At 43.4% G+C, this 26,276-nt stretch overlaps 1 protein-coding gene and 1 long non-coding RNA gene across 3 annotated transcripts in view; one reads left to right on the top strand and one right to left on the bottom strand.

Annotated features, from left to right (window-relative positions):
- Mamdc2 (MAM domain containing 2) overlaps positions 1–26,276 on the bottom strand; it is a 158,218-nt gene that overhangs the window by 55,622 nt on the left and 76,320 nt on the right. For both annotated transcript variants that reach the window (XM_006985376.4, XM_016003868.3), the window contains exons 6-8: positions 13,829–14,085; positions 8,179–8,272; positions 676–819 (exon numbers count right to left, since the gene is read on the bottom strand). In XM_006985376.4, coding sequence (XP_006985438.1) covers positions 676–819; positions 8,179–8,272; positions 13,829–14,085 — 495 coding nt within the window. The remainder of the gene's footprint in view (positions 1–675; positions 820–8,178; positions 8,273–13,828; positions 14,086–26,276) is intronic.
- Positions 1,961–4,110, top strand: LOC143270641 (uncharacterized). Its single transcript, XR_013047876.1, has 3 exons — positions 1,961–2,050; positions 2,351–2,438; positions 2,709–4,110. It is a non-coding gene; the product is annotated as an uncharacterized LOC143270641 (long non-coding RNA).

Genomic DNA, 26,276 nt, shown 5'->3' on the forward strand with positions numbered 1-26,276 from the left:
TGCCCTGTGCCCCCGTGAGTGTGATTCCTGAGGATGTCATTAAAGCATTTTCAATACTCAAGCATCACTCAGACCCGGGTTCCGGGATAGATATGCCCACGAAATGTCCACTCAATTTTTTTTCCAATAGCTTTTTCCTCACCATGATGTTTATTATTGTGGTAGAACACATAATATAAATTTTCCCACTTTAACAACGTTCATAGTGCTATCCCTCTGGTGATTCACCATGCTTTCATTTCATTAACTCTCAAAGCAAGAGCAACCACTACCCTTCTCTAGTTCTGTAACATTTCCATCTCCCCCAAAGTAAACTCCATGGCCGTTCCACAGACCGTATCCCGCAACCATTAATCTGCCTCTGTCGATATGGAGTCCCTTGTAGATTTCATGCAGATGGAATCCAGTGGCTTTTTTTAAAGTAATTTATCTGAAATGAAGAGCAAAACAGTTTGCAAATATTTGTCTAATTGATGGACTGGCGAATATTCTGGGTAGCACAGCATCTTGAACGGCAGCTTAAAAATGTCCAGTTATCGCCTGGTGTAGCTTCTTCATTCTCATTCTTTTCTTTTCTTCTTTTTCCACCATTGCCTTTGCAGAAATGGAGTGAGAACAGCAAGTGGTGTGTGAAAACAAACCCAGGATGTGTGGCCTGACCGACCCCTGACTCACCAGTTCCTGTCGTGTGGTCCCCTGTCCGATACATGTTCGGTTTCACCCTCACTCTGGTCCAACCGGGACCTTCTTTGTCTTGGTGAAAGTTGCAGAGGCCTTCCTCAAAATCACAGCTGCTTTCCACAGCGCTGAAAGGAAGCCCTGGGCAATGAGAACCAAAGTTAGAGTCGAGCCGGGACTCTCAGAGGACTCCATTAAACCGTCGCCAGACACGGCTACCTTTGTGCCAGGGAGACCGAGGAAGAGACACAGCCAAATATTTTTATCCAAGTGGCGGCCTGACAGGTTATCATCAAAACAGTGTTTTGACATGACAGGCAAATTGTTCTTTTCCACTCTAAAAGGAGGGCGGGAAGGAGCTCTGATCACATTGTCTACAAAAATAAAAAAGTGCTAGGTTTCAAAAGGGATTTCCTTTGAGAATAAGAAGGCTGTGAGTTTACTCAAAGCTTTCAAACTGGCTCCTACAAAATTTAAAAGAAAGAAAAAGGAGAGGATTTTAAGAGACACGTAAGTTCTAAGATGTGTTTTAGAAATAGTATTTTCCAGAGGTAATTCCCCTTGGTTGACTAGTCTCTGCATCAGAGTGGTTATGACTGGCACTGGCTACAGGAGCTGCTGCACCAGAGGAAAAGCAGCTGTTAGCCCAAACCACACGATTCAGAAGCCACACCAGGCTATTGGCTTGGCTTTGATGAGTTCCACTGTCATTTATCATTGTTCCAAAGTCTGGCTTTGGCCCAGACTGCCTAGATGGAGTGGAATATGGAAGAATCCTGCTCCTTTGGGAATAATAGTTGGTCCTATTAACACAGGACTTGGAAACCTCCACAGCTAAGGTTGTCCTCTGGGGTCAGAGGGGCTGTGACCACAGCAGTTTGGAATGCTCCGTATGAGCCTAGTCTGAATGATGAGCTACACTGTTGGGCATTTTAGTGCCAAAGAGATAGAGGGTGTTGTTATGGAAAGTTATCTGTAGAGAAACTTTTATTCTAGGAACAGCCCAGCTGGCGACACAGGGCTGTTTAGGACAACACTATGTTCTCAGTTAATTTTCAAACCAAGAAAGCACTCATGTGGGTGGAAGAACTCGGCCAGAGCAAATGGTCAAAAGAATCATTCAACCAAATGCTACAAGGAACCCAAGATTCAGTTTTGACCCAGAAAAACATATTGCTGTGGGATGTCTTTCTGTACACTGTATGAATATGTGTTGCTATGATTGGTTAATAAAGAAGCTGGTATGACCTATGGTGAGTCAGGTTATAGGCAGGCAGGAAATCCAGGAGAGAGATAGGAAGAGGAAGGGCAGAGTCAAGAGTCACCAGCCAGATGCAGAGGAAGCAAGATGAGAATGTCTAACTGAGAAAAGGTACCAAGCCACATGGCTAAACATAGATAAGAATTATGGGTTAATTTAAGTATAAGAGTTACTCAGTAATAAGCCTGAGCTAATGGCCAAGCTGTTATAATTAATATAAGCTTCTGAGTGTTTATTTTATAAGTAGGCCATAGGACTGCATGGGCTTGGTGGGACTGGAGAAACCTCCCGACTACAACATATAGCTATAAAAAACCACTGTTGGAACAGTTAACATGTTTTGGGAACTAATTCATAACATTGTATCAGTATTAAGTTTCCTGAACTGCCTATTCTATGGTTACATTGCAGATACACCTTGACACACTTGAATGGATAAAGAAGTACAATGTTATTCAAAGCCTGATAAGGCAAATGCTGGCCCTGCCTAAAGCTATGGGTTAGTAGATCTGAGAGAAGAGTCTGTGGGAGCTCCTCACTGTATTCCTGTATTCCTATAAATTTCATCTGAGTTTGAAATGCTACAAAAGGAGTTCCATAATATCTCTCTCTCTCTCTCTCTCTCTCTCTCTCTCTCTCTCTCTCTCTCTCTCTCTCCTCTCTCTCTCTCCTCTCTCTCTCTCTCTCCTCTCTCTCTCTCTCTCCTCTCTCTCTCTCTCTCTCTCTCTCTCTCTCTCTCTCTCTCTCTCTCTCTCTCTCTCTCTAACAGCACATTACAGAAAAAGAATGAGAAGAAACTGTCCCCATGTAACTGGAACATGGGCATTTCAGGTCACATTCCAGAGCTTGATAGTGGAAAAGGAAATGAGACCTGCGGTGCTCCAGGCTGGTGATTCACCCACATGCTGCTCTGCCTTTTTCGGTCAGAACTAGAGCAAATCTTTAAGCCCAGGAAACAAAGCCTGCAAACGAACATAATGTCACACACAAAGGTCCTTCAACATCCCTTCAGCTTTCTCGAATGGATAGTGGAGACCAGAGGAAGGCCCACCATCTCAATTTTTAGCCAACTTCTCTCTACCTGAAAATGAAAAACAGATGAAAATACAAAATGTTCAGCCAGCCATTTAGCTCTGGAAATAGTGAGGCACCCCTTAATGCCTGGCACAGAGATAATCAGGGCAATGAAATTACTCATCAGGAGTGAACCTCAGAGCAGTAGGCCTAGCAGGCTGCAAGAGAATCTTAACTCTGTTATTCGGTCTGTAAGAGAGGGTAGAGGTAGTGCTGAATTCAAAAGTTTATAGCAGATTTATTCACAGCTTTGAGAATGTAGACTCAGCCATGATGGTCTTCAGTTGGTGAATGGGCACACGAGCTGTGGTACATTAAGACTGCTGTGGATATTGTTCTATATAAATAAAACACTGATGGCCAGTGACCAGGCAGGAAGTAGGTGGCCAGGCAGGAAGTAGGTGGGACAAGGAGAGAGGAGAATTCTGGGAAGTGGAAGGCTGAGGCAGAGAGACACTGCAGCCACTGCCAGGACAAGCAGCATGTAAAGACTCTGGTAAGCCACCAGCCACATGGCAAGGTATAGATTTATAAAAATGGGTTAATTTAAGATAAAAGAACAGTTAGCAAGAAGCCTGCCACGGCCATACAGTTTATAAGTGATATAAGCGTCTGAGTGATTATTTTATAAGTGGATTGTGGGACTGCGGGGCTTGGGGAACCTGGAGAGAAGCCCTCCAGCAACATAAGACAGTGGAATATTATTCAGCGTTAGAAAGAACTTGTCCGTGGAGCTATGAAGAGCCCTGGAAGAAACATAAATGTACACTATTAAGTGAAGAAAGCCAGTCTGAAAAGGCTGTATACTGTGTGACTCTACAACTGCAAGGCATTATGGAAAAGGCAAAATTAGGGAGACAGGAAAAGATCAGTGGTTGGGGGAGGAAGGAGAGAGGGATCCTGTATTACACTGTAATGGTGGGCACATGTCATTACAAATTTGTCCACACTCATGGAACATGTAACCCACAGGGACCCTTAATGTAAATAAACTATGAAGTCTGGGTGACTGTAATATGTATGGGGAGAAGGATATATGCTGTGACTTCTCATCACTTGGCTGAACCTCAAAATGCACTAATAAAACACAGCTTTAAGCAAGGATCACTTTTCTCCATGGTAACACAGAGTTTTCTGGTCATGCTATCTTCTTCACTTGATAAATACTTGGTCTTAGAAGTGATTTGTCTATGGTCTGATAAAGAGAAAATTTCAAAATTGGAAATCATAGACCAAGTCCTTTTTATGCAGAATATTGAGGCAGTAACTGAAAGCCAAAGACAGGGACCCCCAGTGTACTGCCCAGCATTGAGGTGGGGGCAAAGCCCATGCTCACAGCTTGTTTCAGAAGTTCGGGTCAAGTGAAGATCATAAATTGACATGTTAGATGCATTAGGGAGGAACTGAAGGCAGACACAAGCCATTGAGCATCAGTTGATAGGAAAAAGAAAAGAAAGCAGACTCCTTAGACCAAGTTATCAGAAGGCATCATCATGTAAGCATTAGTTAATTACTTGCTGTCTGACATTTGAACTTCTTAGAAATGGAGGCATTTTAGACAACCTAATTAGCTGGAGTGCCCTGCAGCCTGGGAAGACCAGTTGGAGTGTTTGTCCCCCTTTCCTCTGCTCCATGGAGCTCCTGGAGACAAGCTTAGCACCAGTGCTGTAATCTAAAAGACTCCTCAGCCCCTGCAGTAAGAGACAAGCACTGGACACAGTGTGGTGAAAGAAGCTAACCTTGGAGCATAGCGCTACTTCCTATGAGGCAGCTTAAAGGCAGCAGAGGCGATTCAAAGCTTGCAGGGGGAAGAGTGAGTATGACCTGGCCCTAGACTACAGAACCATAATGACAGAGGGGCTGGGCTTCAGAATGAGTAGCAGATACACTTTAGGAAACAGAGACAGGGAAATGTCAGCAACTTCATATACAGTTTAGGCAGCAACTGGAGTCATTTTCAAATTAGACTAGAACTCTGGGCAGTGGTCAGTTGTTGGTGAATGGTCACTGTTGGCTCATGTGGCCTTCTGAGGAGTATCTATGGGCAGCCATGAATGCCAGGACTCTTGCAGTCTCTGGTCTGGGAGTGGCATGGAGAGAAGCTTGGGCTTGTATATGCCACAACTATTGGTTAAAATATTAAGGCAACTCCACGTAGTTAAAAGGGAGGTTTATTTTGTGGGGTAACTTACAAGTGAAGGAATAGGTTACAGAGTCTGGGAAAGGTGTAGCGCAGTCTGGCGGTGTTCTCTGGAGAACTCTGCTCGGTCTACCTCCAGCGTCCAGGGTCCAGGAACCAAGAGAGCTCCCCCATCCAGGTCTCGGGTCTTTGGGGGTCCTCTCTCATCTCTGCCTTGTAGGTATGACAGTTACTGAAGCCTCAAAGGGGGTGGTATTTCCAGGTCAAAGCTGGAACAGCTACCCACTACACACAACATTTTGTTAAGCCTTCTAGAAGTAGACAGGAAGGCTTGTTGGGTGTTCTAGGATGTATAGACTAAAAGGCAACAGTGTAGACTCCCAGGAGTGTCCTAACTTTTTGACATTGTGATACAATGTTGTCATCCCAGCACCTCCATGATGGCTCACAACCACCTGGAACTGACAGTTCTGACACCCTGTTCTGGCTACAAGTGGGCATGTGTGCATGTACATACATACATGTAGGCAAAACACATAAGAATAAATAAATCTTTCTTAAAAATTACCATGACAAGATCACACAGCTTATAAGTATGAATAAAGGGGTAAAAAATCCATTTCCTGGTTCTTGGGCATAATACTAAAATGATGCAATTTAGTGATTTTGAAAAGCAAGTCTGGCATGCACAACGAGGAGTTCTAAAGACCAGTATGGAGCCTTGACTGACCGACTGTATGAAAAAATACATGTGGGTTCCTGCAGGGAAAGGGGGCTTGTGTGAGGATATCACCCATTGGGGAGCCGCTGGCTCTCTGAAGTAACCTCATTGTGCTGGAATCATTTTTTCCCCATTTTCCAGTCAGGTCAGTGTTGTAGGGAGGGAAGTGCTCCTGCACATTCTGCATCTCTTTTACAAGCATCTGCAAAGCTGGTTTTGTTACTTCCTGGCTGCTTTTTTTTATCCCACCCTCCATCCAGAGTAGACATTGAACAAATATTTCTTCTCCCACATACCTAGCTTAGAAATGGAAAGGTTCAATGTAAATGCCCAGTAACAGAGAAGAAAAACTTTAAAAAATAATGACAAGGAAATTATGAAATTACCATTATCATGATTGAGACATTAACTGGTGGTATCAGGCAGCAATCAAATTTCTAAGAAGTAAAACATTTTTTCTGTGTTCTGTGAAATTTAGGGACTATTTTAATCTTTGTGTCAAATTATTTAAAATATGTAAACACATAGACGGGTAGCTCAGGAGGTAGAGTACTTGCCTCCCATGGCTGAGGCTCTGGATTGAGATGGTCTCATTTAACTCCCTTTCAAGAAATTAGAATCATTAAAACAACAACAAATGTCATAGTTAGGGTTTCTACTGCTGTGAAGATACACCATGACCACCACAACTCTTATAAAGATAAACATTTAATTGAGGCTGCCTTATAGTTCAGAGGTTTAACATTATAGTCATGGTGGGAAGCATGGCAGTGTGCAGGCAGACATAGTGCTGGAGAAGATTAGAGTTTTGCATCTGGATCTTCAGGCAGTAGGAAGAGAGAGTGACATTGGGCCTGGCTTGAGCATTTGAAGCCTCAAAGCTCACCCCAAGTAACACACTTTCTCCAACAAGACCACACCCACTCCAACACGGTTACATCTCCTAATAGTGCCAACTCCCAATGACTCTGTGGGGGCCATTTTCACCACAACAAAAAAGTTTTTTTTTGTTAGCAAATTAGGTTTTCTCTAATTTAGGGACAACAGTTTAGCTCAAGTGGAAGATATTAACTTGATCTACTTGATGGGGGATATACCTGAAAACATATTAGAAACCAGTTCTGTCTTAAGAGAAAGTCAGGCCACAAAGGCCAGCTTCACTAACTGATTACCCATGCTCCAGACACAGAAAGAGTGCTTGTTAGCAAAGTGGATGGGCACAGTGTCGGCGCCCTTGGTGTTGTAAAGAAATGAATTGACTGAGCAGTAAGGTCAGTTGCATTTAACTGTGTCATGGTTTAACGACTGCCATCCTTATTGTAAAATACTTTGTTTATCCATTTCCAGCAAAGTAGAGAATTCCCTCTCTTTTCAGACATCAAAGTTTTGGAGTGTAATTTGGGCCTGGATAAAATTATGTGAGGGTGCACTTTGAAAAAGAAGGTAGTTAAGAGCACATACTGTTTAGCCAAGACCATCTCAGAGGTGTCTACTGAATACTAACATGTATAAAATAAGAAGATTATGAATCTTGGAGGGTTAAAAATTAGAGGTTTTATAATTCCACCCAGTAGGTTTTTTTTGTTTGTTTTGTTTTGTTTGGTTTGGTTTTTTGTTCTTGGAGAGCTTTTCTCTAGGTTCCACCAAGTCCCGCTGTCCCACAATCCACGTATAAAATAATCACTCAGACGCTTATATTATTTATAAACTGTATGGCTGTGGCAGGCTTCTTGTTAACTGTTCTTATATCTTAAATTAACCCATTTTTATAAATCTACACCTTGCCATGTCACTTGTGGCTTACCGGCGTCTTTACATGCTGCTTGTCCTGGCAGTGGCTGCAGTGTCTCCCCCTCTTTCTTTTGTTTTCCCAATTTTCCTCTCTCCTTGTCCCGCCTATGCTTTCTGTCTGGTGACTGGCTATCAGTGTTTTATTTATATAGAGTGTTATCCACAGTAGTTTTTCTCTAAATTTAGCTAGCTATTCATTGTATGAACTCAAGGTATCATTTAAAGAGTTACATTAATTTGGGTAAATTAATATTTAACTTTTTCTTTCTTAATAGGGAGGGGAGACAAAAGTGTCTCATGAGAACTTGTGTATAGTACGAAAGAATTTAAATCCACTGTGTGAGGGACGAAAGGGGGTAATACCCCAGGAAAAATGATTACTCAGTTGATGAGCTCTTAAAGATAAGGTCAGACCACAAGGGAGGAAATTAAAGACAACTGAGAAGAAGTGCCCACTCTGCGCACCTGGTGTGGCAGGCACATCCCAAATGAGGAAGAAGGAGCAGGACTCACCTGTCTGATTTTGGCAGTGAACAGGAGAGAAAGAAATATCATCCAGGGCAACATAGCCTCCTTTGGGACCATTGAAAGCAACTTCGAAAATAACCTGGGAAGGAAAAATGACAGGCAGCATGTATTTACATACGTTCTTACTCTTACATGATTGAAAACAACACATCAATCAAACCAACTGAGGCCACGTTACAAGGACTCATGTAATCACTTTCCAATATGTAACTGTTTGGTCGTCACCCTACTTAACCCATGGCCTCTTTCAGGGAACATAAAATTGCTACATTTTGAGGGTTTTCGCCTGCTAAAATGTTACCTATTGTGGTCTACTCCTCAATGTGATGGTATTAGGAAGTGGGTCCTTTGAGGAAGTGATTAGCTCATGAGGGTGGAGCCCTTTGTTCTCGAGTTTAGTGATGAGACCCAAGGATCTTTCTTCTTGTGGAGACAAAATGGGAGATGCCGTCTAGCACTGGGAAAAGGACCCTAGCTGCAATGGATGGGCCAGCATCTTGGTCTTGGGTTTCTCAGTTTCTAGATTAGGAGAGATACATTTCTGATGTTTCTAAGTCATTGAGGTGATGGAATTTTGTTGTAGCAGCCCATAATGGACCAAGACATCTGACATGTGTATTTATTAGTGGCTATATTCCCTGCTTCTCAACTCTCAGCTGGCATGCCCAGATGTTTCTGACAGAATTCCAGAATTGATTAGCACCGTGGACTTCATCTAAAAGAAAAAGTCAGTGGAGAAAATAGATTAGGTTTTTTTCATTATCTACAGGAAACTCACATGTCTGTTTGTGCCCCTTTGCCCCATATGGTACTCCGGATGAGAGTCTGGGCAAAGACACAGTAGTCAGAGATGAGCACTGTGCCTTGGCCTTTCCAGCCATGTTCTGACAGATTGATGAAGACCATGGGTCAATGATATCAACCCTTCTACTTTTACTTCCTTATCTTCCACCCACTAACTTTGAACTTTCCGTGTGTGTGACAATAAGGTATCGGGTGAGATCAGCACAGCCCCAAGTCATGTTAGGAAAACAAACCAGGTGTGCAGTCTGTGCTGTGTGAGTTGATAACTAAGTCACACCATGGATCATGGCTTGAAACTTGAATGCATGCCAGGGCCCAGAAGGTATAAATACATGAAGTGAGCTTGCTGTGATGCAGACTCTCAAGAGTGGAGAAGGCAAGCCTGTCTAAAGGAGGCAGCTGCTACCCTGCATCCTAATCCCTAGGATCTCAGTTTGTTCTCCTATTGGACAGTGAGGTTTTACAAATATATTTAAGATGAGGTCATAACTGCGTGAGGGTGGGTCTCTATCCCTAATGACTGATGTCCTTATTGTCTTTATAAAAGGGAAAATTTTGGTGTGTGCATGCTTCCTGCCCTCACCACAGACCAATGACACTGGAACACTGATAGAGAGAGGGAAAAGACGAAAAGACGGCCTACATGGAGCAGAGAGATTAAGAAGCTCTTTCTGACGAGGGTCTGCCAATCACAGTCCATATGCCGGGTTCTCCGCTCAGAAAAGTCTCCTGTGTTTATATTCCTTTTGAAATGCACTTTGAGAATGTGGTGACGACGACGAGTTCACTGATTTCTCCAGTGCCAATTCCTTTTCTTGGCAATTAGTAAGAGCAAACAACACAAATGACAGACTCAGACTAGTGGAGCAAAGTCACACACATGTGGATCCAAAGACGCATGTGAAGGGTTAGTAGTGCCCAGCATTCTGCCTTTTCAAGTGCTGATTAAAAAAAACAAAAAATAAAAAAACTAGCAATGCTTCATTCACGCAAATGTTGCCTGAAGAGTTTATGTCGGACAAAAGAAGTTGGCAAAGAAAACACTGTCAGTGTGTGTAGGTGTGTGTGTGTGTGCTTGAGCACAGTGCACACGCATGTGCATATACACATGCCTGTCTGAATGTGCTTTAATGTGTGACTCATTTGACTTCAATAGAGGAACATGTCGTGGGGCAGCATTTCTTTTCCTTCTGTGTCCCAAAGTCTCAGAAAAATTTCCACTGGACTGTAGGGGCAAACCAAAATCCAATCAGACTTCGTGACAGGAAATAACACTCATTCTCCAAAGGCACTGTACTCTCTCTGGGGCTGTTTGGAGTGAGGGATCTGAGAGGGGCAGGAAGGAAGGGAGCATTGTCAGGCACACCAGCAGCAGACAGAGCACATTGGGAATGGAGACCAAGCTCAGCCTTCTCCAGTTCCGCAGCAGGCTAGCAGATGGCGCCACTGAAAAGCAGCCAGGGGAACAAGCCACTTCTGCGCTTGAAAGGGAACTGGAGAAGACTCAGAGGAAAGTACAAAGTGAAAAGCTGGGGGGTATTAATAACTTTGGCAACGAAGACTCTACTTATAGCTAGCTGCAAATGCTCAGCAACCATGATGCTGCACCCCCAGATCCTTGTGGCCTGGTGGGGGCCTCAGACAGACTGAAACACTTCTTTCAGTTGTGCATCAGATTTTACTCTAGGAAGTCTCCTAAGCTCGCTGGCATCTACCAGCTGTGTGACCTAGAAATAAGATGTCAGACTTCTTGGCCAGTTCTGTTTTCTCCTTTGTCCTCTGTGAATGTGGGCATAATGGTATGTACACACTTTGGAGGGCAGTAAACACTGTCAGTACTTGGAAATTCTGAAAGACATGCAGCTATTGATGTAGATTTAAGTATGTGCTTAAAGAAAGATCTGTAGCAATAAACACTACAATGTCAGTTGTCTTTGTCGTTGTGAAGTTGTTTAACTTATTTGTGTTTCTTTGAATTTTCTAATTCTTTTGATCTGGATATTTATCATATATATAAAATTATAAAAAGCTGTAACATAAGAATAAGATTTAACCAAGTGGTAGTGGTGCATTCCTTTAATCCCAACACATGGGAGGCAGAGCCAGGCAGATCTCTGTGAGTTCGAGGCCAGCCTGGTCTACAGATCGAGATCCAGGACAGGCACCAAAACCACACAGAGAAACACTTGTCTCAGAAAAACAAAACTATGAAGAAAAAACAAACAAACAAAAAACAAAATTTGTTTCAAATTAAGACTCTAATGATATGTTAACTTCTGATTCTATAACATTGTTTTGTTGCCAAAAAGAAAGTAATTTTTTTTTTCTAGAAAGACAATTCCCTTAATTAAAGGAAACCTTCAAAATTGATCATAATGAAACAAATAAAGGGAGCCCTCTCCCCTTGGGGCACTGGGCGGGTGGTAAGCACCATCAAAGCATTGTTAACGAATTACTGTCAGTGTTCAGAAACGGTCTTCAGGTTTGTATTGTAAGCATGCTTTCTGATGTGCGTTTTCCTGGAGCTAAGCAAAGGCTGGGCATGGGAATCCAACCCTCCAGTTAGCAGCTTGGGGACGATTCTCTTGCTGCCTGGATCCTTTGAATCAAAGGACAATCAGTTGAGCAACCAGCCAGACTACTCTTGTGCCAGCACCAGTGGGCTTGAACACCGGGAGAAAACTACCCAATGATCACAGAACACTGCCTCGGCGTTTGAAGGCGCAGCTTCATCCAGGGCTGTTGGACAGTGTGTCCCAGACCTTTTGCTGTCACACGTCTCAGTGAACTCTAGATGACCTTGCTACCATTTCTACCTAGGTGCAGCTTCCCTTGGTGGCCTAACAGAGGGGCTTCTGGGACTGGTGCTGAGGAGGCAAGGCTGTGATTGATTTAAATATAAGTCTCCATGGCTGTGGTTGGTGCCAAGAGACAGGGCTGCTCAGGCTCACTTTAGGAGTCGGTCTGAGACTTCAAGCTGGGAGACCTCCCTTGCTGTTCCAGACCCCAAAAAACGCTTCTCTCCAGTCATCTTTTATTTTACTGAGTGAGGGACTTGGAGAAAGAAGCGGCAGCCAGCAGAGGGGTGGCGGGGGCCGGTGGAGCAGTGACTGCTGAGCAGAACGGAGCCTGAGCTGTAAAGTGGGAAGGCAGCCCTGAGCAGAACGGAGCCTGGGCTGTAAAGTGGGAAGGCAGCTGGCTCCTGGCAGCTGGAGAAGCAGCATCTAAGCAGCTCAGAGTGGCCGACAGCAAGAAAAGGGCCGCAAAAATAGAGAGACGGTGAGAGAGGAACAAAGGTAGAGGCCACCGAAGAGGGATAAAATGCCACAGGGGCCACAAAAGAGGACACGCAGGAATTGGTCACTGGAAGAGTCCAAGGGTTGCAGAGGCTGGGTCTCAGCTACAGCATTGGGTATAGGAACGACTGAGGAACATGACTCCCTAGGCAGACGGGCAAGGGATGTAGGACTCAGGGTCTGGATCCTAGAGGTATGCACAGGAATTGTAATGTTATAGTGTGCTTCCTGCTGCTCCTGCCCATCTGCCTTCTGCTACCCATCTCTGCTGCACAAACCAGAGGGAAACTGCCCAAAGCCAGCACCTGAAGACTTCCTTTTTGCCTACCCAGATTTCCATCTGGGACCCCAGGTGACTGGGAACTCTGGGGTGGAAGTTCAGGAAGGAGCCATTCTCAGGCCCTGCGGGCCCCCTCCCCCTTGAGCTCTCCATGCTTCTTGCACAAGATCAAAGGGAGCATGCAGCAGGGAATTCAGCTGGTGGACTGGTTTCCACACTTGTCCTTAGAAAACTACTTCTGATGGAAAATGAAGATAGTAAGAGAGGAGGGAAGGGGTTCCAGAGGAAGGGAGAGAAGTGAGGAGACTGAGAAGGGAAAAGAGAGGGAAGAAAAGGATTAAGGGGCTGGAGAGATGCCTCAGGAGCTAAGAATGCTTGCTGCACCATCAGGAGGACAGGAGTTTGGATTCCAGCACCCACATAACAAGCCAGGCGCTCCCACAAAAAAAAAAAAAAAAAAAAAAAAAAAAAAAAAAAAAACACCAGCAACTCCAGCTCCCAGGGATCAACTGGCTTCCTCCGGCCTCCATGAGTGCCAGTGCTCTTAACTGCTGGCTGAGCGATCACTGTACCTCTCTCCCCCTAAAAGATTACAATAGAGGCAGATCTGAGTGATCACTCTACCTCCCTCCCCCTAAAAGATTACAATAGAGGCAGATCTGAGTGATCACTCTGCCTCCCTCCCCCTAAAAGATTACAATAGAGGCAGATCTGAGTGATCACTCTACCTCCCTCCTCCTAAAAGATTACAATAGAGGCAGATCTGAGTGATCACTCTACCTCCCTCCCTCTAAAAGATTACAGTAGAGGCAGGTACATCAGGAGTAGCTGTGAAAGGGGGATGTTGGTCTGTGGATACAAAATTACAATCAGACTAAAAGGGTTGCATTTGGTTCTTATTGCATAATAGATCAACTGTAGTTAATAATGATACATTGTACACTTCAAAATACCTAGAAGAGAATTTAAATGTTGCCACTACCAACAAATAATACATGTTTGAGGTGATAATTGTGCTAGCTATCATGACTTGATTGCCACACATTGTATATATGAATCAAAACATCACACTTTACTACATAAACTGGCACTCTTTTTGTTTTTGTTTTTTTTTTACTAAATTAAAAATAAAAAATAAAGTCAAGGTACCTATCTTCAAAAGCACGATTGAGGTTAGGTAGGAACACACAGTGGAATGACCTCCATGCCTGTGTGTGTAGCATCCCAGCATGCTACCAGGTCAGGGCTCACCTACCTCCATGGGATAAGGAGCACTGAACTCCACCTCTGCAAGGTTCCAGGCGGCATTGCCTGGCCCGTCCACTTTCCAGATCTCCTCATACAGGCCAGCCATATCCCGAGTGTACAGAGAGAAGACATTGTCGTTCCCTTGCTGAAGCTGGTAATAGAATGAGAGGCAGCCAGACATGGGGGCTGTGGTCACTGGGGAGATGAGCTGGGCCACCTCCTGGAAGTGCTTAACGTAAACAGAGTCCACGTACATATAGTGGCCTGGAAGTCACACAAACAGAATATAGGGTAAGACAGGCTGGTAAGGTGCAGATGAAACCATTATGCAGAAGTGCCATTATGGACTCACTTTAATATAATCCATTGGGAGGGGTGAGGAGGAAGGTGGTCGTGAGTATATAAATGTCACAGCTGGGAGACGGACACATGAGTTTATTGCACACTGCAAATGCCAGATGAGAAGCAATTTAAATTTCCTTTACTTTTGATTGAAGTAAATTATCCACACAGGGAAGATGTGTCATCTTCGAAGTGTTTGAATTGTCACAGATGAATACACCACTACATCAGATGTGATCCCTTCCCAAGCCTTCTTTGAGCAATAAAACATTAAGACTGTACTGTCTTTTACATAAAAGCCATGGGGAAGACCCTCCTGGACATATTTTCATGACTTATATCAAATGCATACTGTGTGGCTGAGTGGTTCTAAGAGTGCTCACAGGCAGGGCTAGGGTTTGGGAGTCTGAACTTGTGATGCCATTGATGCTGGACCCTGGTGACAACAGCACCTGGCAGACCCAGAGCCACTAACCCCCACTAAAGGCTGAAGCAGAAACAATACGGAGACTTGAAAGAGCTTTGATTTGCCATTGAAGAGAACTGACTTGGAATCCCACTTCCTTGGCGAGGTGCTGGGCTTGAGTGGGTTTCTGAATTTGTCTGGGCCTCCATTTCCTGGGCTCTAGAATGAGAATACTGTCACCCTTTGATAACTGGATGAGATTAGATCCAGGAGCCCCCGATCTATTAAACTCTGAATGCTCGAGTCCTTCATAGGAAATGGACTAGTGTTTGTATGTAACTGATGTACATCTTAGATGCTTTTAAAAGTTTTTATTATATTAGTTTTGGTTTGTGAGCCTAGTCTTTAATGATTAGGTCACCTTGCCCAGCCTTATTAGAGTACACAATATTTTGGGGAACACAATACCACCACATTTCCTCTCTTTTTGTCTAAAATTAAAAAAGCTTATAACTAATACAAGAAAAACTATCTTCAATAAGTATATGCAATATACAGTCAAGATTACATTAACAATGTCTAGTCCATTAACATTTGACAGATCCAGACAAAAAACTCCATTATATATATTAACAATGTCCAGTCCAGTAACATCTGATAAACTCAGACCAAAAAATTTTCATTACTTATCTTATTTAAAACAAGTAGTTCCTTTTTAAAAGTAGATTCCATAATCTCCCTTTTTATCTTATTATATCCATATTCTATCTTTTTTCTTTTCATAATAGATTTAATAGGTGCTTTGTCTTACTGCAACTTAATATGCCATGCTTTGTTGATACTCATGGGAGACCTGCCTTTTCCTAAACAGAAATAGAGATGGAATGGACTTAGGGGGGGGGCGGTGGACAAAGAGGCAGTGGGGGGAGGGAGAGGGAGAAGGGGAAGGGAAACTGAGGCTGGGATGTAAATAAATAAATACATTTATTTTGAGAAAGTTTTTATTTTTCTAGAGACAGAGTCTTGCTGTTGTACAAGACGTCTTCTAATCCCCAATCCTCTTGCCTCAGGCTTCTGAAGAATTGATTAGAGGCACTCAACACTATATCTGATCCCTGGGGCTTCCATTCCAGAGCTCTGGTGCTCTCTCATAGAAGCCCCAAATCCAGGTTTGTGTGGCAAATCTATCAAATTTTAAATGATGTTCCACGTATTAGTTTGCTGATGACAAAATACCCCATTTGATGTGATTTAAGCAACAGGAATTTATTGTCTCACAGTGCTGGCGGCTCTGAGTCTGAAATCATGTCAACAGAGTTGGTTCCCTTGAAGGGATGGAAAAGAAGGATGTGTCCCAGACCTCTCTCCTAGCTTCTGGTGGTCTGCTGACAGTCTCTTAGCATTCCTTGGCTTGTAGCTCAACCTTTATCTTTACATGTCATTCTCCCAATTGTGTTTCTCCCCACATTCAAAGTTGTGGTGATATATTGTACCCTAATAAAATTTGTCTGAAGATCAGAGAGACAAAGGAACAAGCCACTGCTGCGTCTCACCTCTTGGACTCTGTAGCCTGAAAAGCTTCAGTTCCTGTCTCCTCATGCCTTATATACCTTTCTCTGCCCAACCATCACTTCCTTCTTCGTGCTGGGATTAAAGATGTGTGCTGCCCCTGCCTGGTTGTGTTTTTCTCCTAGACTGAATCAATCTCTTGTAGTCCAGGGTGGCTTTGAACTCACAGAGATCCAGGCCAGATCTCTGCCTCCCGAATGCTAGGATTAAAGGTGTGTGACACCACTGCCTGGCCTCTAAGTTTAATCTAGTGGCTTATTCTGTTCTCTGATGTTTAGGGAAATTTTATTAGGGTTCACAGTATATCACCACACAAAGTTCCCTTTCCTCAAGGACACTCTCCACGTTTTTCACTCATGGAGACCTTATATCTTCTGTGGCTACTAGGTACTCTTGGATCTCCGTGCATGACTTCATTGGCATAAAGATGAAGTCATCAAGGCCAGACTTGTTATTTTTGTTTTGTTATTCACTTTGCTTTTAAAATACCTAAGGATAAAGCATGGTCATGGAACCTTAAAACCTCCATGGCTCCTAAATGCACACACCCACTGTAGTAATGAGCTATACCAACAGTTTCTGCCTTAGTTCTCTTCATAAGCATTTCCCCCCAATTCTAGCTCAGTGTCTGTTTCTAATAGAACTCAAATGCCACAACCAGGAAGAGGGAAATCATCCTGCCCAAGGTGAGATAGATGATTTATCTCCAAAGAGTCTAGAAAGCCCCTAACAGAAAACAACCTGTTCCACTCCAGCGTAGTGTTATTATCGTGCTGAGCTAGAGAAATGTCTTAGCCATAGACCCATTACAAACACATCTTCTCAGTTGACAGACATCACAAGGTCAAGGACAGTTGCTCACCTGCTGTGGGGATACTGTTTTCATCCCTGCATTAGTGGTTGAAGTGCCTCCTCAACAACTCATGCTCACGATGCTGAGCCAAGCAAACCACAGTCACATTTCTGGTCCAAAAAAGCACCCAGAAAACAGAATGTGACTTGCCCAAAGTGAGTCAGAGAGGTTGTCAGGAATTGCTACCAAGATTGCTGACATCAAGTCTCACATGGAACCACTAGCCTAGACCATAATCAGCTGCCCTTCTTTTCTTCTCTAGCATTCCTTGTTGACACAGTTGGGTACTATTTACTGACAACCTGCGTAACATGGAGTTTCTTGCCAGAAAAAAAGACAGCTCATCACAAGGTTATCATCCGACTTAAAGGGACTAGGATGATTCAGAAACCACTGTTCAGGTGTCTGATCCTGGAGGCCAGGCTGGCAGAATGACAAAGCCCTGGCTGAGCGCATCTCTGGGGAAATCTGCTCTGAGGAGGACCAGCTGGGGTTAGTGGGGGTTAGTGGGCAGTCATCTTGCTTCTGTCCACAGGAAGGAAGAAGGTCTAAGAAACTGTGTCTAGCACCTGGCATTATGGGAGTTTTCCCACCCATCTCAGACCAATCTTATGTGGCTCAGGTTTGCTAAGTTTCTGGTACTCTGGGGAAAGGTGATTTTTATCAGACCATTAGGATCTGGGTACAAGGAAATTCAGTTAGATATGAACCTACTATAGGTATATTCTAGGCTAATAGGATTTTATAATCAACTAAATCATTGTAGAGCCTTCAGGCCCAGAGTTAAAACTCTGGCCAGGCATGGTGGTACATTCCAACTTGTAGAGGCCTAGGTAGGAAGATCACAAATTTGAGGCTAGCCTAGGTTATATAGCATACCATAAGATATGCTTTCTCAAAACAAACCAACCAACCAGAAAAACCAATTTAACTAAAAATGAAAGAGTATGAATAGAGACAATGGGTTCCCCACAAGACTAAGAATCAGGATGTTCATTGGCACTCCTCTCCAGGCTGTACTGCTTTGCCATACTGAGGAAGTCAGTCTATTAGTAGTCAATGCTTAGTTATACTTAAAAATGTGAGGTTTATGCAGGATAAAACACTGTTGAATTCACTAGAAAGATAACAGTCTGTGGTAATACCAGCTGAAGCTTAGGCCTCCCGTGAAAGGCCTGAGTCTAGTCTGTGCACTTGCCTCTGAAGAGAGCTTCCCTTCTTCCTTACAGCAGCTCTCCATATTAGTAAAACCTTTCAGGTAACTTTAGCAGCTCCTTCTCCCTGTCCATGTCCCCTGTGGATTAGGAAGAGAACTCAGAGGACAGCTCCTGAGCATGTGTCTTCAACCAGCCTGGCTACCCAGAATTTCCCTAAAGATTGCCCACAGCTTCACAGCAGTGCCAAAGGTAGCCTCTGACTCAGCTAGGATTCATCTCCCTTTGGCCATATTTTTAGAGTTGCTTTGTCTGCTTCCATCTTGTTAGCTACTCAGACAAGCTGCCTCCTGGTACAACTTGGGCTGGAGAAACATGTTCCAGATGGAAATACCCACTGGGCTGCTGCCATGATGAAGAGACGACATTCAAGACAGCAAGTTAACTCGCCTACTTTCCCATGTTGCATATCTGATGGGTATATTCAGGAACCTTCAAGGCTGGTATATTCAGTTCAAGGGCTGGAGTGGTTCTTTAATAGAGCCAGACTCCAGTCTTTTTATACAGCATTCAAAGACGAAAGGAATGTACATGAACATTGCACGGGACCTTGTTTGAACATGGATGTGAAATATCCCTTCAGAACTCATGTTGAAGCCTTGGTCCCCAATGTAATGTTCAGAAGTGGAGCACTGATGGAAATGGTGGATCAAGAGAGCTCTGACCTAATCAATGGATTAAGTGATTAATGGATCCATAATTTGATAGCATTATTGGGAGGTTGTAGAAACCAGGAGGTGGGGCTTAGTTGGAATAAAAAGGTGACTGGATGTATGCCTGCCTCATGGGGATGTCATTCTGTATGCTGTGAATATGTGTTGCTCTGAGTGGTTGATAAATAAAATGTTGATTGGCCAGTAGCCAGGTAGGAAGTATAGGCAGGGCAAACAGAGAGGAGAACTGTGGGAAGAGGAAAACTGAGTCAGGAGTCGCCAACCAGACACAGAGGAAACAAGATGACAAGGCAGAACTGAGAAACGATACCAAGCCACGTGGCTAAAAATAAATAAGAATTATGGGTTAATTTAAGTGTAAGTGCTAGTCAGTAATAAGCCTGAGCTAATGGCCAAGCAGTTATAATTGATATAAGCTTCTGTGTGTTTACTTGGGAGACATGAGTAGGAGAGATTTATCCCAACCACCAGCTGGCTAGGACACAGGAAATCTTCCAGCTACACTTGCATTTGTTCATTACACTTCCAGCCATAAAGAGAGCAGCCTCTGCACATGTTCAAAGCACTGTAGTGTTTTGCTTCAACTCAGGTCCCAAGCAACGGGGCCAATGGACCATAGAGACTGAAACCTCTGAAATCCTGAGCCAAAAATAAATTTTTCCTACTTTTAGGCTATTTTCCCCCAGGTATTTTCTCAAATTAACAGATTTCTACTCTGTTTGACAGATTACTACTGTCTGATAGACTTCTACTCTCTGCTAAGATCTCAAGGCCAAGAACATGGACAATAGGAGTCTGTCTCTATTTCCTTGTCCTTCCTTCCTTGTGTCCTTCTTCCCTTTCCCAGACTCCCTCTGTCTCTTCCTCCCTTTCTCCTCCCTTCTTTTCTTCAAACAAGGTCTCGCTATGTAGCTCATGCTGACCTTGACTTCTTGATCCTTCTGTCTCTCCCTTCCAAGTGTGGGGTTACAGGTGTGTGTTACCACACATAGCTAAGAACCTCTATATTCTAAAGAGTATAGAGATGGACTGTTAATATAGCGCGTGGCAACACCTGTCACTTAAGGTGACTCTTGCAACTTTATTTCATATTTCCCCTCTAATATAGATATACGAGAAGGACTTTTTTGAAAGGGAACTGTCATTGCTGTATTTTCTTGTGGCATATTTTCTTCCTCTTTCTTACCTTGATCCAAGGGGAGCAGCTAAGGGAGGGAATGGAAGAGGGAAGATGCCATCTAACCTCACCATCATATAGGCAGACAGTTCCAGGTCCTGCAATTGCCTTGGACCTTGACACAAAGGTCATCAGAGTTGTTCTTAACTTTTTAATGTGTGTGTGTGTGTGTGTGTGTGTGTGTGTGTGTGTGTGTGTGTGTGTGGTGTGTACTTGTATATGTGTGGGTACATGTACATGTGAAGGTATAACACTGATGTTTAGGAGTCTTCCTCAATAGCCTCCTCCTTGTTCAATGAAGCAAGGTCTCTCAGCTAAGGCCAGAGCTTGCCGACAGAGCTGGCCTGCCTAGCCAGCTTGCTCTGGCTAATCCCCTGAATCTGCCTTCAGAGTTCCGGAACTAGAGGTGGGCCTCCCCACTTAACTTTGGTTCTCAGGATCTGAACTCTGGTCGTCATGCTTGCATGACAAGCAGTTTATCCATTGAGCCGTCTCCCCAGCCCTGATCAGATCAGAGTTCTAGAGAGAACTTGAGCAGCGAAAAGCAAGTTGATAGAGTACAGAGAGAAGTGCCTGGTCTTCTTGAATGTAGGAAAAGGCAAGATCAGATTGTAGAGCAGTGCAGAGTTGAGGGGATAAATTTTGTTGCCAATGACTTTCCAGAGTTTGGTGGAGTAAAGATTGACTTTTTCCTTGGCCTGAGCAGCCTACAGCACTTCAGAAAAATCCTCTCAAGGGGACTGCTTGTGTGCATGGTAACACCCATTGAGAAGGTCTGGCTGGTCCCATTACTCCTAAAAGCTGGAAGAGGTTCATATGGTCAACCAGAAGTAGCATCATTCCTTCCTTGGAACTGTAGCGCAATTCTCATTGGCCATCCGAGAAGTGGCCTTTGACCATTTGCAGTTTAAGGGCATCAGTCTAAGATTAAACAGCACCAGGCAGGTAAAGCGTTTTGTCCATTGCCCTTCTTTTATGTCCTGAACCCTACTCTGCTTCCCCAGCCCCCAAAGCCAGCGTGGTATAGCAAGTGGGGGAAAAGGCAAAGGGAAGACAGAAAGAGACAAAGCACAGATTTCTTTCCTGCTGCTGCTGCTCAGTGGAAGAGGCAAGAGAAGATCTGCATTGGATACAATAACACTGGAGTTAGGCCCTGGCTGGACTTAATCCTTGGAAATGAGGCTGTTGATATGCAAAGATGACTAGGAGGCCACAGAGGGAGATCCAGCCGAGCTTGTGTAAAGGCAATGCTGATGAATTGACAAAGCCACATTCCCACTGGGTGCTAATGCCAGGACCCAAGCAGTGCCATGCAGAGAGAATGAGGAGGTGCTGTTGAGCTGACACTTGGGGCTGCATCCAAATCGAAGTGAGGAAAATGGCGTGACTTATGGAGGAGAGCTGATTCATCCATCTCATGGGCTTTAGAGGAATAAAATAATTCCGATCTCATTTTGAGTTTTGAAACTTTGTCCAGCTCCTTGCAGAGTGGCTCTCTGAGCAGCTTGACTTTTAAAAACCTCAAGCCTTGGCAAAATAATGAATTCTCCTCATTATTTTCCCATCAAGTCTCTTCTTTTTGTCAAGGTGCATAGAAAACAGTTCTGATCTGAGCTGTCAGCGAGTTACCTCCTGAATGATTTTGTTTCACTGCATAAAATATTAACAAAGAAGAAACTCCTATGTGGAGAATCAGAATTGGGTAAGAAAGAAAACAAGATAAAAATCACATCTCCTCCCATATTTCAAAGAAATCCCTCAATTCTTAGTGCAGTGTCTGTTTCTATTATTCAGAAGGAAGTTGGGGACAGTGCTCATTTGAAAAGTCAGAGCTCACTGTTTGGGGAAAACTGTTAAAACATATAATCAAATGAAAGAAAACTGATATCTACATCCTTTCTGCAGAAGCTGGATTCACTGTTCCCCTTTCTACAATACAAAGATCTGGGAATGTGTCCTTCCACCTCCTGGTCTCTGCTGTGTCATTCTTCACTTCTTACCAAAGCAAAGGCTTTAAGTTGCTTCCAGTATATGAACGAACATGAGATGAGTCCACAGAGAGCAAAATCTGCTGCTGCAGGCAGACATTTGGACCATTTAATCTTTCCTTTGCCACCCAAATTGATAGAGTGCAGAGAAAAATCAATATATCCAATAGAAGGCAAATGAAATAAGAGAGACAATCTCCATTTTCTTTAGAGTGTTGCTAGTTTTATTTTTCTGCAAGAGTCACACTGGGCAAGCCTTTGCATCATGTGGGCAGAACTCTTTAGACAAATATTTTAGAATCTTCAGAACTCATCTTTTTATGCCCTATCCTAACTAAGGAGTGACTTTATGGGAGTTCCTGCATGAAGTGGAATCTCCCCAAGAGAATTCACACATACTTCAGTGGCAGAGCTGGAGGAGTGGGGCTGCCCTAATGGATTTTGGGTTTGTTTTAATTTGATTTTTTGTTGTTATTCTTTGTTTTCCCTCTTGGAATGGGAAGGCTTTCTCTGTGCCATTATATGTTGGACGTATATAACTTAAAAAAATTTATAGGGGCTCATAGTTGAGAGAAATTTTGACAGTGTTGGAACTATTGAGAGGCATAGGGTTGTTGAAGGTTGGACTGAGTGCATTTTATAGTATAATGTAGTCTTGAGCCTCTAGGGACAAAGGATGAAAGATTATGACTTAAAAATGATGTTTGGGTGTCCCATTGACAAGAAGTGGAATTGAAACAGCAAGTGTTAATCGTTAGCTTGACAGAACTTAGAATCCTCTTGAAGATGGGCCTTTGGATGGGTCTCTGGGGGCTTTATCTTGATGACATTAATTGAGGTGGGAAGACCCTCTAACTGAAGGTTGCATTTGCCCATTGTTTTCTGCTTTTTTTACTGTGAATGTAATGTAACTGACTACCTCAAGCTCCTGCGGGTGTATCTCCCCTTATGGCAATGGACTAAATGATGAACTATGAACAAAGTAAACTCTTTGTCTCTCAAGTTGCTTTGTCAGAGTGTTTCACATCAACAGGAAAGAAACTAAGGAAACATGTCCCTAAACTACTGTTCTGGGGAAGAATATTTTTTAGATAAGATCTCTTTAAAGTTAGTGACTTTTCATATCACCAAAGCATGCAAGAAATGCCTGATACATATGCATATATGTGTGTGTTGTTTACAATGTATATATAATGAGCAGATGGGTAACTCTGTGACATGAGAGATTAGAGAAGAAGCCTCTTCCTGGAGGTCAGCTGGTGGTTTGCTGGAAGGGAGGTATACGCTTTCTTTAGACCATTTCCCTTCAGCCATAGGGGCCTGATGCTTTTTTAGCTTTCCATATTGATATGAGGGGTATTGAGCAATGCTAGTGGGCAGAGCTGTTTGCCTTTGGGAGATGTGTTAGAAATAGCCAAAGGAAAGTGGAAAGGTTTGGAAAATGAAGAGGAGGAAATAGGACAGACAGAGTGAACAGAGGACAGAGGCAAATGCAGTAGCAGAGATGATGTCCCCATCAGCAGAACATAATGGCCTTCAAGGATGACCACACTGCAATCTTTTTCTCTTTACCCTCTGGTCAAGACACTAGCAACACCAGGCTCTTGATGCCTTTCATCCTCCTTTCCTTTTTTTCTGGTGCCAAATACAATGTGCTTATAAGTATTCAGGAGGCTCCCACACAGTTCTGAAATAGATCTCAATGGGTACTGAAATCAGGGACTTTAATGTGTAGCACCAGGCAAAGAGAGAAAAGTAAAATATTGCAATACAAAAGCATCTTGAAGATTACTAGATGCAAACTCTTCACCTCACCTGCAAATAGGTTAATGGTGACTCTGAGAAGCTGAGGGATTGCTCCAGGAAACCCAGTGCTCTGATAACTGAATACAAGCTGTGGGACTCCTGGCCTGGCTCATTCTCCATCCCTCACTGACCCAATATGGTCAGAGGGATGTGTGGCCACAGAGGAAGCACTATAGATTACACTATTAAGGAAAATACAGACAGATGAACAGTTTGAGACTAGTCCATTTCTCCTGAGAAATCTGTTCCTTCCAGCCAGCTGACTCTCACCCTCAATGAGGATGACAGTGGTGCTGTGAATACACCATCAGAAGATCATGATGGTCACCACCTTGGAGCTAATTTTGAGTAGCTTGTGAAAGTTTCTAGTACTTTTCCACAGGTAAAGTTGTACCTCTATGTAGATGTAAAACAGAGACCCACGATGGTTACAATTTCAACTTCCTATCACTCTCTGCACTTGATTTGTGAGACATAACAGAAGAACAATCACCAAGCTAGCCTGGCTCCGTATATGAAGGCACAAGTCACCTGGCTTTTCATTTATGAAACTCCAAGAGATTGCTAGCCGCTTTATTCACTTAAACAAAGGTTTTGAGGGGTGCTGACACTTTACTGTTCTGAGTTAATTGGTCTTTCACAATAATTATGCAGATTCTTGGGTGTCATCGCTATGCCGGTTATCATTCACTCTGCATAGACCCCTCCTTTCCAGTGTCAATTCTGCAGCCACAGTGGCTTGTATGTCTTTCGGGTTGAAGTATGGGCTAGGCATAGAATCCCAAACTCTCAATACTACCCAAAGTGCTAAACCTTCCTTTAAAATTAGGAAGGGAAAATGTTTTTCTTGACTCACCCTAATTCTATCTAAAAAGCTATTGGGGTATTAAGTTATACTCTTATTCTGTGCTTTTGTCCCCACCTACCCAGACAATCACCTTTAGTGTGATATTATACACACTGTGTGATACGGTCTCACCCATGGACCTCCGCTGGCTCCCCATTGTCGTGACGTTGAAATCTGCTCCTGCATTCAGCCCTTTCAGACTTTCCCCACACGTTGTTCCCCACTCCCCCACCTCTCTCTCTCCTTACTTCCTGTAATTGGTGCAGTTATTCACAACATCATTGCTTCTGTCTCCTTTTCCCTCTCCCTGTAAATGCACAGTTTCCCTTCAAATCCCTTTGCCTCATTAATCATGACTTCCAAGGGTTCCTTTATCTCCAAATGCCTACCACTTTGCTTTTAGTTCTGAATACTTCTCGGCGTTCTTTCATCTCTGAATATTTACCACGTTTCTTTTTGTAAGGGAAGAGGCTGACTCTGACAACATTTGACATGTACGATCTTGTTGGATGTCCATTTATGGGAGAAAGAGGTTTCTTTCTGGGGGCATACTCCTTGAGGTTTGGAAGCAGCCTGGCGGCTTGTCTTTTTAATTGTCATTTTCTTCGTTCTACCCAATTCAAGATCAAATGAATGGAAATGATAGATGCAAAGTCAGGTTTTTCTCAAACAGACAAGCCCCATGTACACAGCTGGCTACTTAGAAGTATTTTGTTCTAAGTAGCCTGGACAGGTTAAAAAGGAAAAAAAGAAAAAGAAAAACCCTGTAAAATAGAATCTGAAAAGTAGGAGCTAGCTAACCTTTTGCCAGCCCATATAGTATTTTCTTTTAGAAAATATTTACTAATTTTTTACATAGTTGAGCAATTTCAAAAAATACCCCTTTCTTCCTGAGTATTTTAAGAAAAACAAAATCAAAAGATCTCATGAAGTGGGCTCACATTCTGATACAACAGGATCAGATCCACATTCCAACTCTCTAGTAAGCTACAGTCCTCATTCAGCCACAAGCCGCTTGCTTAATCTATCTGCTTGGCCCTTGAAATTGAGTCTAAGGCTCTGGGCACAAAGGAGGCAGGGGAGAATGAACAAAGAGAACAGTGACGTCATGATGTAGACTCCAGAGCCCAAGTGACCTGCAGGATGGACACGCTGAAAGCAAGATTGAAGACATACTTTTAAACATTCAGATGACAAGAACGACAGTCAATGAGGGACAGTAGGGAACCACAGACAGTTGCATTGTGTCCAGGCAAGCGTCCACGCTATCATCATGAGAAATTTAACAAGACTGAATGGACCCTCCACTATCTACTAGGATGAGTCAATAGTGAAAAAGAAAAAGATCCAACTTTCTTACTTTTCTCTTGAGGGAAAGTCAGAATCCTCTCAATACTTAGAAAAGGCTGTAGAGTTGAGGACTGGCATGCCTTACATATGAAGAGAAACCAGAGGCCAGGTGTGACCAGTAAGACACACACGGAAGCACATCTTTACCCTAGTTTCTCTTCAGAAGCTTTCTCCTCCTGCCCTCCTCCTGCCCTCCCCGAGAGCCTCGCCTCTGCATTTTCCTTGCAGA

The sequence above is a fragment of the Peromyscus maniculatus genome, chromosome 1, assembly GCF_049852395.1.
Source record: "Peromyscus maniculatus bairdii isolate BWxNUB_F1_BW_parent chromosome 1, HU_Pman_BW_mat_3.1, whole genome shotgun sequence".
Lineage (NCBI taxonomy): Eukaryota > Metazoa > Chordata > Mammalia > Rodentia > Cricetidae > Peromyscus > Peromyscus maniculatus.